This window comes from Apium graveolens, chromosome 5 (genome assembly GCF_009905375.1).
Source record: "Apium graveolens cultivar Ventura chromosome 5, ASM990537v1, whole genome shotgun sequence".
NCBI classification, from domain to species: Eukaryota; Viridiplantae; Streptophyta; class Magnoliopsida; order Apiales; family Apiaceae; genus Apium; species Apium graveolens.
Genome location: NC_133651.1, coordinates 295,243,883 through 295,257,283, shown reverse-complemented (window position 1 = coordinate 295,257,283; position 13,401 = coordinate 295,243,883). Strand labels below are relative to the sequence as shown.

Here is a 13,401-nt window from a genome sequence, read left to right as displayed (position 1 = left end):
CAAGTATTTTTACATCATAAATAATATATATCCCTTAACTTGATTTTCACACCTAATGTGAACCTGATGACCGTCTCATTTATCTTTTTTCTATCAGACTCAATCATGTTCAAGTATTTTTACACTATAAAGTAATATATATCATTTGTTTGATAATTTTTCTAACCTAACGACCGTGCTCTCATTTATCTTATCTCAGTCAATCGTGGCTTAACCATGTTCAAGTTCTACATATAGACTGAATTTGATGATTGTTCAATTTAAACTTCTCATTGACCATTCTGACCTAGGCAACCTCTCCAGCCCCCTAAACCTCACATATATTTTACCACTTCCGGTGCGGGATCAACACAAATTTAGTATGCTGACAATGTATGCAAATTTGCAAACACAATCTTTTTAAAACAAACTTTATCATTGTATAAAGTCTCTGTGTTGTTATCCATATATACAATATTTTTGAACTATGACATCATATTAGACCTCTTTTCTTGTTATAAATATGATAGCTCTTATGAGTGCAACTACCTTCAATCCAAACACACACTTGAGTAATATTTTGCAGTCATGGCTAGTTCAAGAATTGTTTTCTTCATTTTTCGTCTAACCTTAGACTCTCGTTCAGCACATTGCTGCAAGAAGATCAGGAGCTTGCAAGGAGAAGACACAATGGTAAAGGAAAGTGTTTATGTGCATACCCTTCCGAAGGCTCCCGTCCTTGTAGCAACTTCAGCTCGTGACCCGATTATTGACAAGCAGCTCGTTGTTCGTCAAGTAGAAAGGCCTAGACGGAGACTTCATCAATCATCAGTTCCTAGTCAATCAGTTCCGAGTCCAGGCGTTGGCCATGGTCATTAGTATGTAGGGATAAATGGATAATACTGGAGGGTATGCACAACACGAGCTACTGTGAAATTAAACAAACAGTTTGTAAATAATACAAATTTTAAGGGGATACAACAGTCATACATGAATAAAATCTCATGAGATTTCGAATAAAATCTCCTGAGTTCTGATACAAATTCAAGGGGATACAATAAAAAACTTTGGATTTTAAATTTATTGCATTCATTCTGCTCAAAATTGGATTTTATTTCTTTTGTTTTCATAGTTCCTCAAAATTTCTGTATGAACATTTGATTCTTTCATGCTTTCATTCATATTGAGTTTCAGCATGTTTCATTTCTAATGTTCTGTTTCGCATCAAGCTGTAGTTATATATTCTTCTAGGATTACCTGAATCTTATGAATACAGTATAAAGAGAAAGTTTAATTAAAAGAGAAAGTATTATTATTATTATTATTATTATTATTATTATTAAAAATAGAAAAATATGGGTCAAATAATTTAAAGACTCGGTGAGTTATATCATGTTGTAATTATTAGACTATATCGTATATCGTGACGTTATCCGTTTGTCTGATAAGACCGAAATCATATCAGTTAGTGATAGATTATCTTGAGAAGTTGTAGGGTCTAGTTTTGATAGTGACCTGTAGAGAAGTATATGATCTTTAATATTTTTATCAAAGATTCTGTGATCTACATACTAAGATGCATTCAGATAAGATTATTGACTAAATAGAGAATTTACCACAGGATGATCATGTGATTAATTTCCCGAAATTTATATAAAATTAAGTGACATCTCCGTTTGAGAATTAGTTGGCTGAGGGACCTTTAACACCTAAATTAATATTCTTTAACGATGATTTAGATTTATGATAAAATCGACTACTTTTAACTCCAACTTGTATTTCTCCAATAGTGAGAAAAGAGGAATGTATAGTACCAGTTGTGGCTGTCAAAGACTAATGTCTTAGCTATAGTTATATCATTTATGACTATTAGTGATATACACTACCTTTAAAATTTCCGGCTTATGTTAAGACTGTCAATACTTTAAAATCTTCACTGGAACGTATCTTAGATTCACAAAGGATTAGACATACATCTTCTGAAAATAAAAATACAAGATCTGATAGTAGTAATTGAAAAGACATTTCATAAATCAGCCCAAATTTTTACTTAATATTATGTTGCAGCTCCAATCATATTAGATTATGTTATTACACCCGTTAAAGAAACTTTTACGGGGATAAATATCTTTTACAACCATTATGACTATGTTATCTTTTGTTTAGAATAATTCACTATTACAGTTCTTTTAATATTTTTCTTCACTGCTGTGCCTTCAAGAATACCGTAATTTTTAATAAAAAATATATATTTTTTAAAAAATTATTATACAGCGATGCATAAAGGATATAATTTGAAGGTATATGAATGTGGGATAACGTTTTTGGTACATACCAGCAAGAGATTATACATACCAGCAATGACATTATAGAGTACTTTTTTTTATTGTAGGTAACCCGCAGGCGCTACCCTTCTGGTGCACACTGGGTAAACCCAACGGCCTCACGTAATAGCCTGCAAATCACGAGAACCAGGGTAAACCGCATTTAAGCGACAGACTTTGATTCAGGAGGCATAATCATAAATTCTCCTCCCGTGGGATTCGAACTTGTGACCAAAATGATAGTTATCCCCTCTTTAACCAACTGAGTCAACCCTTGTAGGCACATTACTTTCCCATTGATCTACACAGTACATATAGATAACCTTGTATAAATGGCATTGTATTGTTTGTACGTGCCTTTTCAAGCGGATAGGCAGACTAATGACGTTAAAAAAAAAGATAATAAGATTTCTACACCTCATGTTAATCTGATCATGAGTGTTGTTATATTTATCGTCATATTTATTATTTTTGTCAGGTTCAATTATATTCAAATATTTTTACATCATAAAATAATATATATCTATAACTTAATTTTTACGCCTAATGCTAACGTGATAACTTTCTCTACAAACTCAATTATACTTGTTACCTATATGAGCTCAACCATATTCAAATATTTATATCATAAAGTAATATATATCATCAACTTGATTTCTACAGTTGTTATCTCTATCGAACTCAATCATTTTTATTATTTTATTAAGCTCAATTACGGTTCAAGTTATTTTACACCACAAAAGACTCAATCATGTTTGTTATTTTTATCGGACTCAATCATGTTCAAGTTTTTTTACATCACAAAAATTATTTATATTAAAATGTGACAAAATGGTACAACATGATACATTTAATTTTTTAAACAAAATATGAAACATAGTATAAAAATATTTTTAAAATTAAAAAAATAAAATCTTTGAAAATTTGTTCCAGCAATAAAATATTAATCTTTAACTCTACAATTACAATAATTTTTGATCTGGCAAAAATAAAATGATAACATATTTTAAATAAATATGAATGCATGATTCCAGCAACACCAGGTTAAACATTCTTGTAAAATGGATCTTGAGAATTGCATCCCTCTGTATATACAGCTACATGTTACTAATAAGCTAAGCAGTTTGTTTCTGGAGATTCTTTCTAGAAGGAGATTCTTCCTCATTTATTGGCAGATCATCTAATAGCCATTCTTGTTGATTTAGGCTCCTAACAAAGGCTGCAAATGAAGGAATCAGGAGAAAATAAATCTGATCCCATCCTTTGATAGGTGAACAAGTCCACCGCCTGATCGCCCCCCCATTATTTCGTAATATTAGATTATGAAAGAAAATTAAGTTTCTGGGCCATGAACACATTCGTGAACATTGTGGTGAAGAGAAACTGATCATTACTTCTGTTAATATTGTTAAAATCATTCCATGCATTAGTTTTTTAGTGCTGAGGAGAGTAAAGCAGGGCACATTATATATTATATAATAAATTCTAAATTTATTTTTCTACATTTTGTTTTAACTTTTAACTGCATTACAAGTTGCAACAGCTTGCTATGAGCCAAGGACTACAGACAATTGAAAAAATTTACCCCTGTTATTAAAATATATGAAATTTCTATCAGTTTGAGATCTGTTATTATGAACTAGCATTCTGTCCTGTGAACAAAAAACACTTGCTACATGCTCAAACAGAATCATTGTCGTAATGTAATTAATTAGCAAAATAAAAGTGAGAGGTAAGACTCAAAATATTGTAGTTTCTGCATTATTCATGATCTAAATACATAAAAAAAATCGTTCAATCTTTTCTACTTATATGCTTATCTAGACAAGAAAGAATCTAAAAAAAAAACAATCACATATGATCAATAGTGCAACTAATCTTAAAGTTTTACATAAAAAATTCTTTCCACTACTAACTATTAGTCCGACTCTATGCCGATGCTGGTGCCCTTGCGGGTGCTGGCGCGGGAGAACTCCCGCCTTCAAAAACATTGTGTGCACGCAAAAGTGGCGGCATACTTGATCGTTGTGGGTGTAAATCAAGGATGTGGTTAATTCCATGAACAACAAGCTGGCGGGAAAGATATATATAAGGACGCGTGATAATTGCATTATCGATCTTAATTCTCGAAGGTAGAGTGCTGGTGATTAGAATAGTTTTCCAAGGAACTAGTGTTGGAAGGAGAGATAAGGGTTTTAAGTCGTAAAGATCGTGTAATGACGGGCTAATGTGGTAAGGAATCAGATGAGGGCTTATATAGCCTAATTGCGAGAGGGCAGCATCGTTAGGTGCAAACATTGTGGCGTTTACTGGGATATTGAGTCTGCCCTTTGATTGCTCTAACAATTTGATCCATATCTTGAAGTTGCCATCGCAACTAAACGTCTCGTAGTTGCTATTGCAACGTAGAGATTCAATTACCTTGTCTATTTGTTGATCGGAAGATTCATAAGATATAGTTGCAGAGATAGATGAGAGGAGGATGAGGATTGTTAGGAAAGGAAGGAGATTTAAAGCGTAGAATTTGGCCATGATATATATGTACTTGCTTCTCTGCTTAGCGTTTTCTCTAGACTCTAGGGTTCTATACGGAAGGAAGATTTATGACAGTGAAAATACAAGAGTTGGGTGCTGCTTATATAGAGAATAGAGTAGGGTACATCATGATTCCTATACTATCTCTGTTCGAAGAACCAAAGATCAACAACCGTTCAATCCTACTCTAATTCCATAAACACCCGCGCCCTAATCCTACTCGGACTAAGCTGCATAAAATTAGTACCTGAATAATAATAATAAATTTTAACACTTCACTATATAATAGTTTCATTATATTTAATGTGAGATATAAAATAGTTAAATACATCTATCTATCTATGCTTTAATGACTTTAATAAATTTTTTATTAATAATTGAAACCCCTTCTTAAGTTAAGTTGTACTTAGATATTAGTTTTGATTTCATCAATATTTGGTAGCGTTAACTTTTGGTTTAACTTATTTATTCAATCATGTATATCTTATTATTTTATTTTTATATATCTTTTAATTCTACTAAAAATTTTGATGTATTAATAACCTTTATTAATAGTAGTTGATAACACGGGTCCGATCAAAATATCTAAATTAAACAATGATAAAAATAATACATCTAAAATTATAAGTCATATAAAAATAAAAAAAAAAGATAAAATTAATACACATGAATCATGAAACCAAAAGGTGATGTAGCCAAATAAATAATTGAAACTAAAGTAACAACTAAAATAATATAAATAGAATTATAAATCACATAGGAATAAAAAAGAATAAAAATACTACATTTAGAGTTATAACATGTTATAATATATTTTTCTAACAAGTAACCAAACTAATGTTTAATAAATTATTTTTATTTGTTGTTTATTATTATAAACATAAACTTTTATAATTATACAATAAAATAAAATACACAAGTTCATGGAGCATCTTGTAAAACAGATCAAAATGGCTCACTTTTCTTAGAGCTGCGAACTAATTGAAATTGACTTTCGTAAGGGATAATATTTTTATTATTGAAAAATATTTACAGGAGGGAGGGAAATTAATATATGACACACAAACAAGTTTAACACGTGAAGATTGTTCGAAAACAAATTTAGATGTGCAAAAATATATTTTGGGTGTGTATAAATCGACATCTTTTTTAAAATTAACATTTTATGGAAAATAAATCTTTTGCAACACATGCACGAATTAAGCATAAAAATAAATTTAATTACATTCATATTTTTTAAAGAACAAACAGTCCATAACAAAATCACCAAAAAGAAAAAGAAAAAGTAAAAGCTTCTAGTACTGGAAAAATCCTAATGAAGATGCTGGCAACAATTTCACAAATTTCGACAACATATTATATAGGGTTACTGAAAAAACCTACATTATCATCCACAATCAATTCATACATTGTATTAAAATAAAATGTTCGGGGAATGTGTGCATAAACAAAGAAAAGATTTGGTTAATAAAAATATGGGTAATTTGGTCTCAAAATAAATTGGGGTGTGAATAAATAAGTTTGGGTGTGTGCATAAATCACTTCCCTTTTTTTATTAATAAACGAAACCTCTTTTTAAGTTATATATAAATATTAATTTTGATTTCATCAATATTTGGTAACGTTAACTTTTGGTTTCACTTATTTATTCAATCATATATATCTTATAATTTTATTTATATATATTTTTTAATTCTATTAAAATTTTTGGTGTATTAATAACCTTTATTAATACCGTGCCAAGCACGGGTCCAATCAAAATATCAAAATTAAACAATGATTATAAAAGTTAATACTAAATTATAATTTATATATATCATAAATAAAATTGTACTAGTATTGCAATTTTTTTTAAAATATATGTAGTTTCATTAGCTTAAATCTTATTAGAACAACAAACTCAACGTGTTATTATGTCTATGTTGTCTGAAAATACATAAAAAGATTCCATTTTATTATTTTAATAAAATAAATCTGTAGGAAATAAAAGTATGGTAATTATAATATGATTCCAACAATCTATATTTTGTGAAAAAAATAACATATAACTCTACATGAAATAGAAATTTAGGAGTGAAACCAAAATATGGTGTAACCGTACTAAGATAAAGCCAAGTACTTTATCAAGAAATAATTCAGAGTTTTTGAAAAATAGAATTTTAATCATAATATGGTTTGATCAAATTTATTATATTTTAGGGTTGAAAGCAAAATACAGTGTTTATAATATCTTTATCATTTTATTAAAATGGAATTAAACTAACAAATTAAAAAAAATAAAATTAAAATATTCCAGTTTATATACATGACTTATTTAATTGGTCATGCTTTATGTTTTGCGGAAGTGTTTAATTATGAACCTATTTATTATAAAACAAAATTAAAAATAGGATTCAAATTTGTAAAATAATAAAAAAGCATTGCTACTAAAATTCAGAAAATGGATAAAAATAATACATATAAAATTATAAGTCATATAGAAAAAAAAGATAAAAATAATACACATGAATCATGAAAACAAAAGGTGATGTAGCCAAAAAAATAAGTGAAACTAAAATAACAATTAAAAAGAGATTTTGCTTATTAATAAATGTTATTAATTCAAAAAACGGATTAAAAATATAAATAGAATTATAAATCACGTAGGAATCAAAAAGAATAAAAATATTACATTTAGAGTTATAACATGTTATAATATGAATCATAAAAGGTGAAACAAAAAAGGGTGGAACAAAAAACAAATTGAAATAAAAGCATCACTTAATAACTTTAATAATTTTTTTATTAATAAATGAAACTTCTTTTTAAGTTGTACACACATTAATTTTGATTTCACCGACTTTTGGTACCACCAATTTTTGATACCACCAATTTTTGGTATTCATTTATGTATATCTTATAATTTTACTTTTGTATGTCATTTAATTGTACTAAAACTTTTGGTTATATTCTTTATTCTTGTATGTATATCTTATAATTCTACATATCTTATAATTCTATTTAAGTTTAGTTTAGTTTTTGTTTTTTATACTACTACATGTCTTTTGATCCAATTAAATTTGGTTTTATTTTTGTTTCACCAGCCTTTGTGTTCCTAATTCCCCCGTGTATTGCTAATTCAATATATTATACATTTTTGGTTTTATCAACTTTTGGTTTCACCCCATTTTGAATTTCATTATAACTCTAAATATATAATTTTTATTCTTCTTTTAATTCTATGTGACTTATAATATTATATGTATTATTTTACCCGTTTTTCAATTATAATTCGTATATTGATTTCAACTCAGTAATCTCGTTTTCATAAGACTCAATGGTATATTTTAATGAAATAATAAATTTTTGAAATCGTATAATATTTTTATTACAATCATAACATAAATATATTACTCAACAGTTTGGGTTGGGTTTTCTGAGTAAAAATTAGAAATTCTGCCATGACACTTATATGATTATGAGTTTTAAAAATTATATACATAAATTAACTCGGTCCGTGCTTCGCACGGATTATTAACTACTCTTTACTAATAAGCGAAACTCTTTTAAGTGTTACACAAGTATTAATTTTGATTTCACTGATATTTTGTACCGCCAATTTTTGGTGTCACTTATTCATTCATGTATATCTTATAATATTACTTTTATGTCTTTGAAATCTACTATTTTTTTTTGGTCAAACTCTTTATTCCTATATGAATATCCTATACTTCTACATGTCTTACGATTATGTTATGGATAAAATACTAGGGTATATTTATTGCTATGGTTCGTGAGATTCAAGGCTTTATTTGACTGTTCTCGTATTTCGTGACTCAATTCTGCATTCACAAGATGCAAACGTACCTTGCTGGGTGCTAAAGATCAAGTCAAAAAATGCAGCTCTGATTTGTAGGGTGAGGCCCCTTATATAGGCATGGGATGCCTTGAACTGAATTAGTATTAGGAGATTTGGTGGACAAGTCTCAGATTTAGAATGGATTTTGGAGTCCTTGAATGCAGGAAATTGATTTCTTGTCCCATGAGATTTCTTGGAGGCTAATCTCCAAAGTATTATATCCTTATTTGGTCTCTACTTATCAGTTGATTTTACCCAATATTAATTAATTTCAGGGTTTTGGGCCCCTTTAAATGGGCTTCATTTATAACCTGAACGGGGCATAATTAATTTCATATTAATTATGTAATCCTAAATTATTTTATCCTCTATCATTTGCCCCCCCAACTTCTAGGAATTTGCGCAAGATTTCGTAAATTTTAAGTTCCTCTATTCCCTTAGAGGTTATCGCTTTTAACGCAAAATGTGGAGTGGCCTACACATTCATAATGATTCGCCTTATCCGAGGCTAGAGGATATTTCCTAGATTTTTCATACTTTTCCTTCATTTTCGGGATATTTCTTTAATTTTCAGGATTTTTCCTTAATTTTCAGGATTTTTCCTTAATTTTCAGAAGGTTCCCCTAATTTTCAGGATTTTTACTTAATTTTCAGGATTTTTCTCTAATTTTCAGGAGTTTTTCCTTAATTTTCTCCTTTTTTGTGATAATTTCGACCAGGGAGCATAACTAATCGACCAGGATCCTGCTCGAAATCGACCAGGATTCTAGTCGACTTATTACTTCTTTGGTCACTCTGGTCGAGTGGCAAATCGACCAGGATTCTGCCCTAAATTGACCAGGATTCTAGTCGACTTTTGGTTTTTTGATCACTCTTGTCGAGCGACAAATCGACGAGGATCCTTCCCTAAATCAAGCAGGATTCTGGTCGACTTTTGGGCTTTTTGATCACTATAATCGAGTGACAAATCGACCAGGATACTGCCCTAAATCGACCAGGATTCTGGTCGACTTTTTGGGATTTTTGATCACTCTTGTCGAGTGACAAATCGACCAAGATTCCAACCTTCAATGACATGACTCTGATCGACTTCTAGTCTTTTTAATCACTCTTGTCGAGTGACAAATCGACCAGGATTCCAACCTACATCGACGAGGACTCTAATCGACTTTTAGTCTTTTTGATCACTCTTGTCGAGTGACAAATTGACCAGGATTCCAACATACATCGACCAGGACTCTGATAGACTTTTAGTCTTTTTGACTGGCCTCGAACCTTCTAGATTATTCTAGATCTATCTATTTCATGGGCTTTTTCTATTTGGGCCTTGCCTTGGTGGGCTTTCATTAACTCTTCCTATCGATTCATCTTCCCACTTGTTTCTATATAAAAGTAGAGTGGAGTGGAGTTCCTCACTTCACTCTCTATCAAAAAATCTTCTTATTCCTCTCTTTAAAAAGGCGATTTCCGGCGTTCTTTCCATCATCATTTCTGAGTAGTTCCACTGTCTTCATCCTTTTCTCCAAATCCAAGCCTCCTTCCCAAGAATTTTAATGGCGGATCGCGATCATGCTAGGCTGACCAAGATGAACACTTCCAAACGAGGTACCCCCATCCAAATCCGTTCTTCATATATGTCTCTTATTGACGTGATTAATGTTAGGGGGGATGAATATCCTTTCCTTTCTGAATTAGATTCTTATAATCATGGCAACACCTATCACGAATTAGATGATATAATAGAAATCTATAATAATTTATCTAAGTTTTCCCCTCACCATAAGATTACTCCTGCCACCCCGGGTGATCGAACCTGTAAATGGGAGGGGGATACAATTTTCATTTATCGAGGAGCCCTAGTAGCTAGATTTAGGTTTCTATTTCATGAATTTATTCCCCGCCTACTTGCAGACATTCAAATAAATCCCTATCAAATCCCCCCAAATGCATGTAGGAATATTACCTGTTTTATGGTTTTGTGCATTCGAAATAATTTCCCCCTCTTCGTTCCTCTTTTTAAAAAAATATTTTAATTTTACAATAGCCCTCGAACCCAAATAGGTTGGGTTTTAATCCGCCAAAGGCCTAGGTGTCCCCATATTTTTTATGGTAATTCCATTGTTGAAAATAATCCAAAATAGAGGGATGAATTTGTTAGACTAACATGGGCTGGAGGCGATTGGGCTACCTTATTCTGTAGGCCCTTTTGTAAGGTAGTTGATGGTAGCCCAGGTAGTATTATGCTAACTGATGAGGATGAGACAGTTTATCAAGCCCTTACCACGAATAACGGCCAAACAGGTACTTGGACTCTTAGAAAAAATTTCATTGAAGATAGTTGGCCTTTCTCGGTCCACTGGCAAGGGTAACTTTACATGTATTTTTCCTATTTTTATCTTACTTTGTTATAATCCAATCATTTATGGGCTTCAATATTTACGTTTCAACCTGCGAAGCCATCAACAATATTAGCTGGCCCAAGAATGGTGAACCAGGCCGTCAAAAGAGGGCCAAACTCAACAAAGACCCAGGGGAAACCTGATTGCCCTTCTATCCTATAGCCACATGTTCCTGAGGTTTCTTTGGGAGATGATGTGGATCCCCCAATCAAAGGGCATTCTTATAGAGGCCCAACTGGGGCTTTAGGAGAGGTGACACGGTGGTTGAGTCTACCAAACATGCGAAAGATTGGTCTTATCACTCTATCATTCCCTAGGACACTAACATTGTTATGGGGAGTGACATCGAGACTATTGAGCATCTGGGTTCTCAAGCCCAAGCCTCGGTAATCCATCTACCATTCTTGTTGCTTTTTTTCTTTATCTTTTTATTATAGTCTCTCATTGAATTTTCCTCCTCCTTGTATAGAGCAATGCCTATTTCCAGGCAGCACTTCATCAAGCCAAGTCATGGAAGGGTAACTTTGATGATTTTGAGAAGGAAATGAATAAGTGGAAAGAGAGGGATGGGGTCCTTGAGAAGAAGTTAAGGAACAAGGGCAAAGAGCTGTCCAAGACCCATGCTGAGTTGGTAAAGCTTTAAAGTTATAAATAAACCCTCATTGATGACTACATCGACTCCCAGAAGTTTAGGGTCTTAATGGAGATATATGATGAGGGCTCTATCATATTCAGTTCACGCAAGGATAGGACGCTGCGGTGAAGGCAGTGATGGAGAAGCATCCTGGCTTAATAGAGGCCAAGGATTTTATTAGTCCAGAGCAGCCAGAAACTGAGAATAGATTGGATGCACTTTTTGATTCCCCCATACATGAAGACCACATCCTTAATCCTAGCACTACCTCTCCTCCATGCTCTCCAGCCAAAAATGTAGAGACTTCATCTACTGCAGAGGAATGGCGTAATGAGGAGGAGAAGGACAATGATGAATCAATAAGGGATGAGTAGAGATTTTGCTTAGCCTTTCATGGATTTTGTATTTTCTTATTGCATTTCGAACTTATTACCCTTTGGGGTTTATTTATGTTATTCCCTTTTTATGCATATCTTAAATATTTTTGTAGTTATTTCCTTGTTTTGGATGCTTGCTATCTTGTTAAAGTTTACAAACAAAGCATCACTTCGAGTCAAGGATATAACTTGGTTTTCCACAAATTAGTAAAACATGACCTAGGAATATACTTGGTCTTTCAAAACCTTTCATAAAATGGGTACAACCCTGATAGCTATAAATTGAAATATAAATCTTAGAGGACTGGAAGAACTTAATAAACTGGAATATAAATCCTAAGCAAGCAAAACTTCATGGTGCTTTTGAACCTTGTTGCTACTTTAATAAGTAAGCACTTCTTTTTCAATGGACTATATATAATAAATCTTCAGATTTTGAGCTTTCCAAGTCCTTGATACTTCTTCTCCTTCCATAGTCTCCAACTTGTAAGACCCTCGTACTTGAACACTTTTAACTTTGCACGATCCTTCCCAATTTGGGGCCAACTTCCCTTTCTGCCCAACTCCTGATGCTTCAACCTTCCTTAAGACTAGATCTCCTTGCTTGAAATACCTTTATTTTACCCCCAAGATGTAATTAAAGGAAGCTTTTTTTCTGATATTCCACAATCTTCGAATGTACTTCATCCCGTACTTTATCAATTAAATCCAGGGCTAACCTTTGCCCCTTCTCATTTCCTTCAGCATTGTATGTTTGAATTCTCGGAGATGAATTTGATATCTCCATTGGAACGACCGCTTCTTCCCCATATGCTAACATAAATGGTGTTTCTCCTGTGGTGACTCTACAAGTGGTCTTATAATCCCAAAGTATTGGAAGTATCTCATCCACCCAGTTATTCCTGGACTTTTCAATCTTCTTCTTTAATCCATCTAAAATAATTTGATTCGCAACCTCTGCTTGCCCATTGGCTTGAGGGTCAGCGACGGAAGTGAATCGCAGCTCGATCTCATTCTCTGCACAATACTTTTTGAATTCATCATTATTGAACTGTGTCCCATTATCGGTTACCAAGATTCGGGGAATCCCATATCTGCACATGATACCTTCCTACAGGAATTGAGCAACTTGTTTAGTTGTAATCTTGGCCAAGGGCTTGGCTTCGATCCACTTAGTAAAGTAATCAATTGCTACAATTAAGAACTTCCTTTGAGCAGCTGCCATCAGCAAAGGCCCAAGAATATCCATCCCCCACATGGCAAACAAGATTGGGAGTTTATGGAAGTAAACATTTCGGGTGGCTGTCTTACTACA

At 32.3% G+C, this 13,401-nt stretch overlaps 1 protein-coding gene across 1 annotated transcript; it reads right to left on the bottom strand.

Annotated features, from left to right (window-relative positions):
• Nucleotides 1–4,232: 4,232 nt before the first annotated feature.
• On the bottom strand, nucleotides 4,233–4,835 carry LOC141661054 (uncharacterized). Its single transcript, XM_074468036.1, has one exon. It carries the CDS (start codon nucleotides 4,833–4,835, stop codon nucleotides 4,233–4,235), a length of 603 nt encoding a protein of 200 aa, XP_074324137.1.
• Between the last annotated feature and the right edge of the window lie 8,566 nt (nucleotides 4,836–13,401).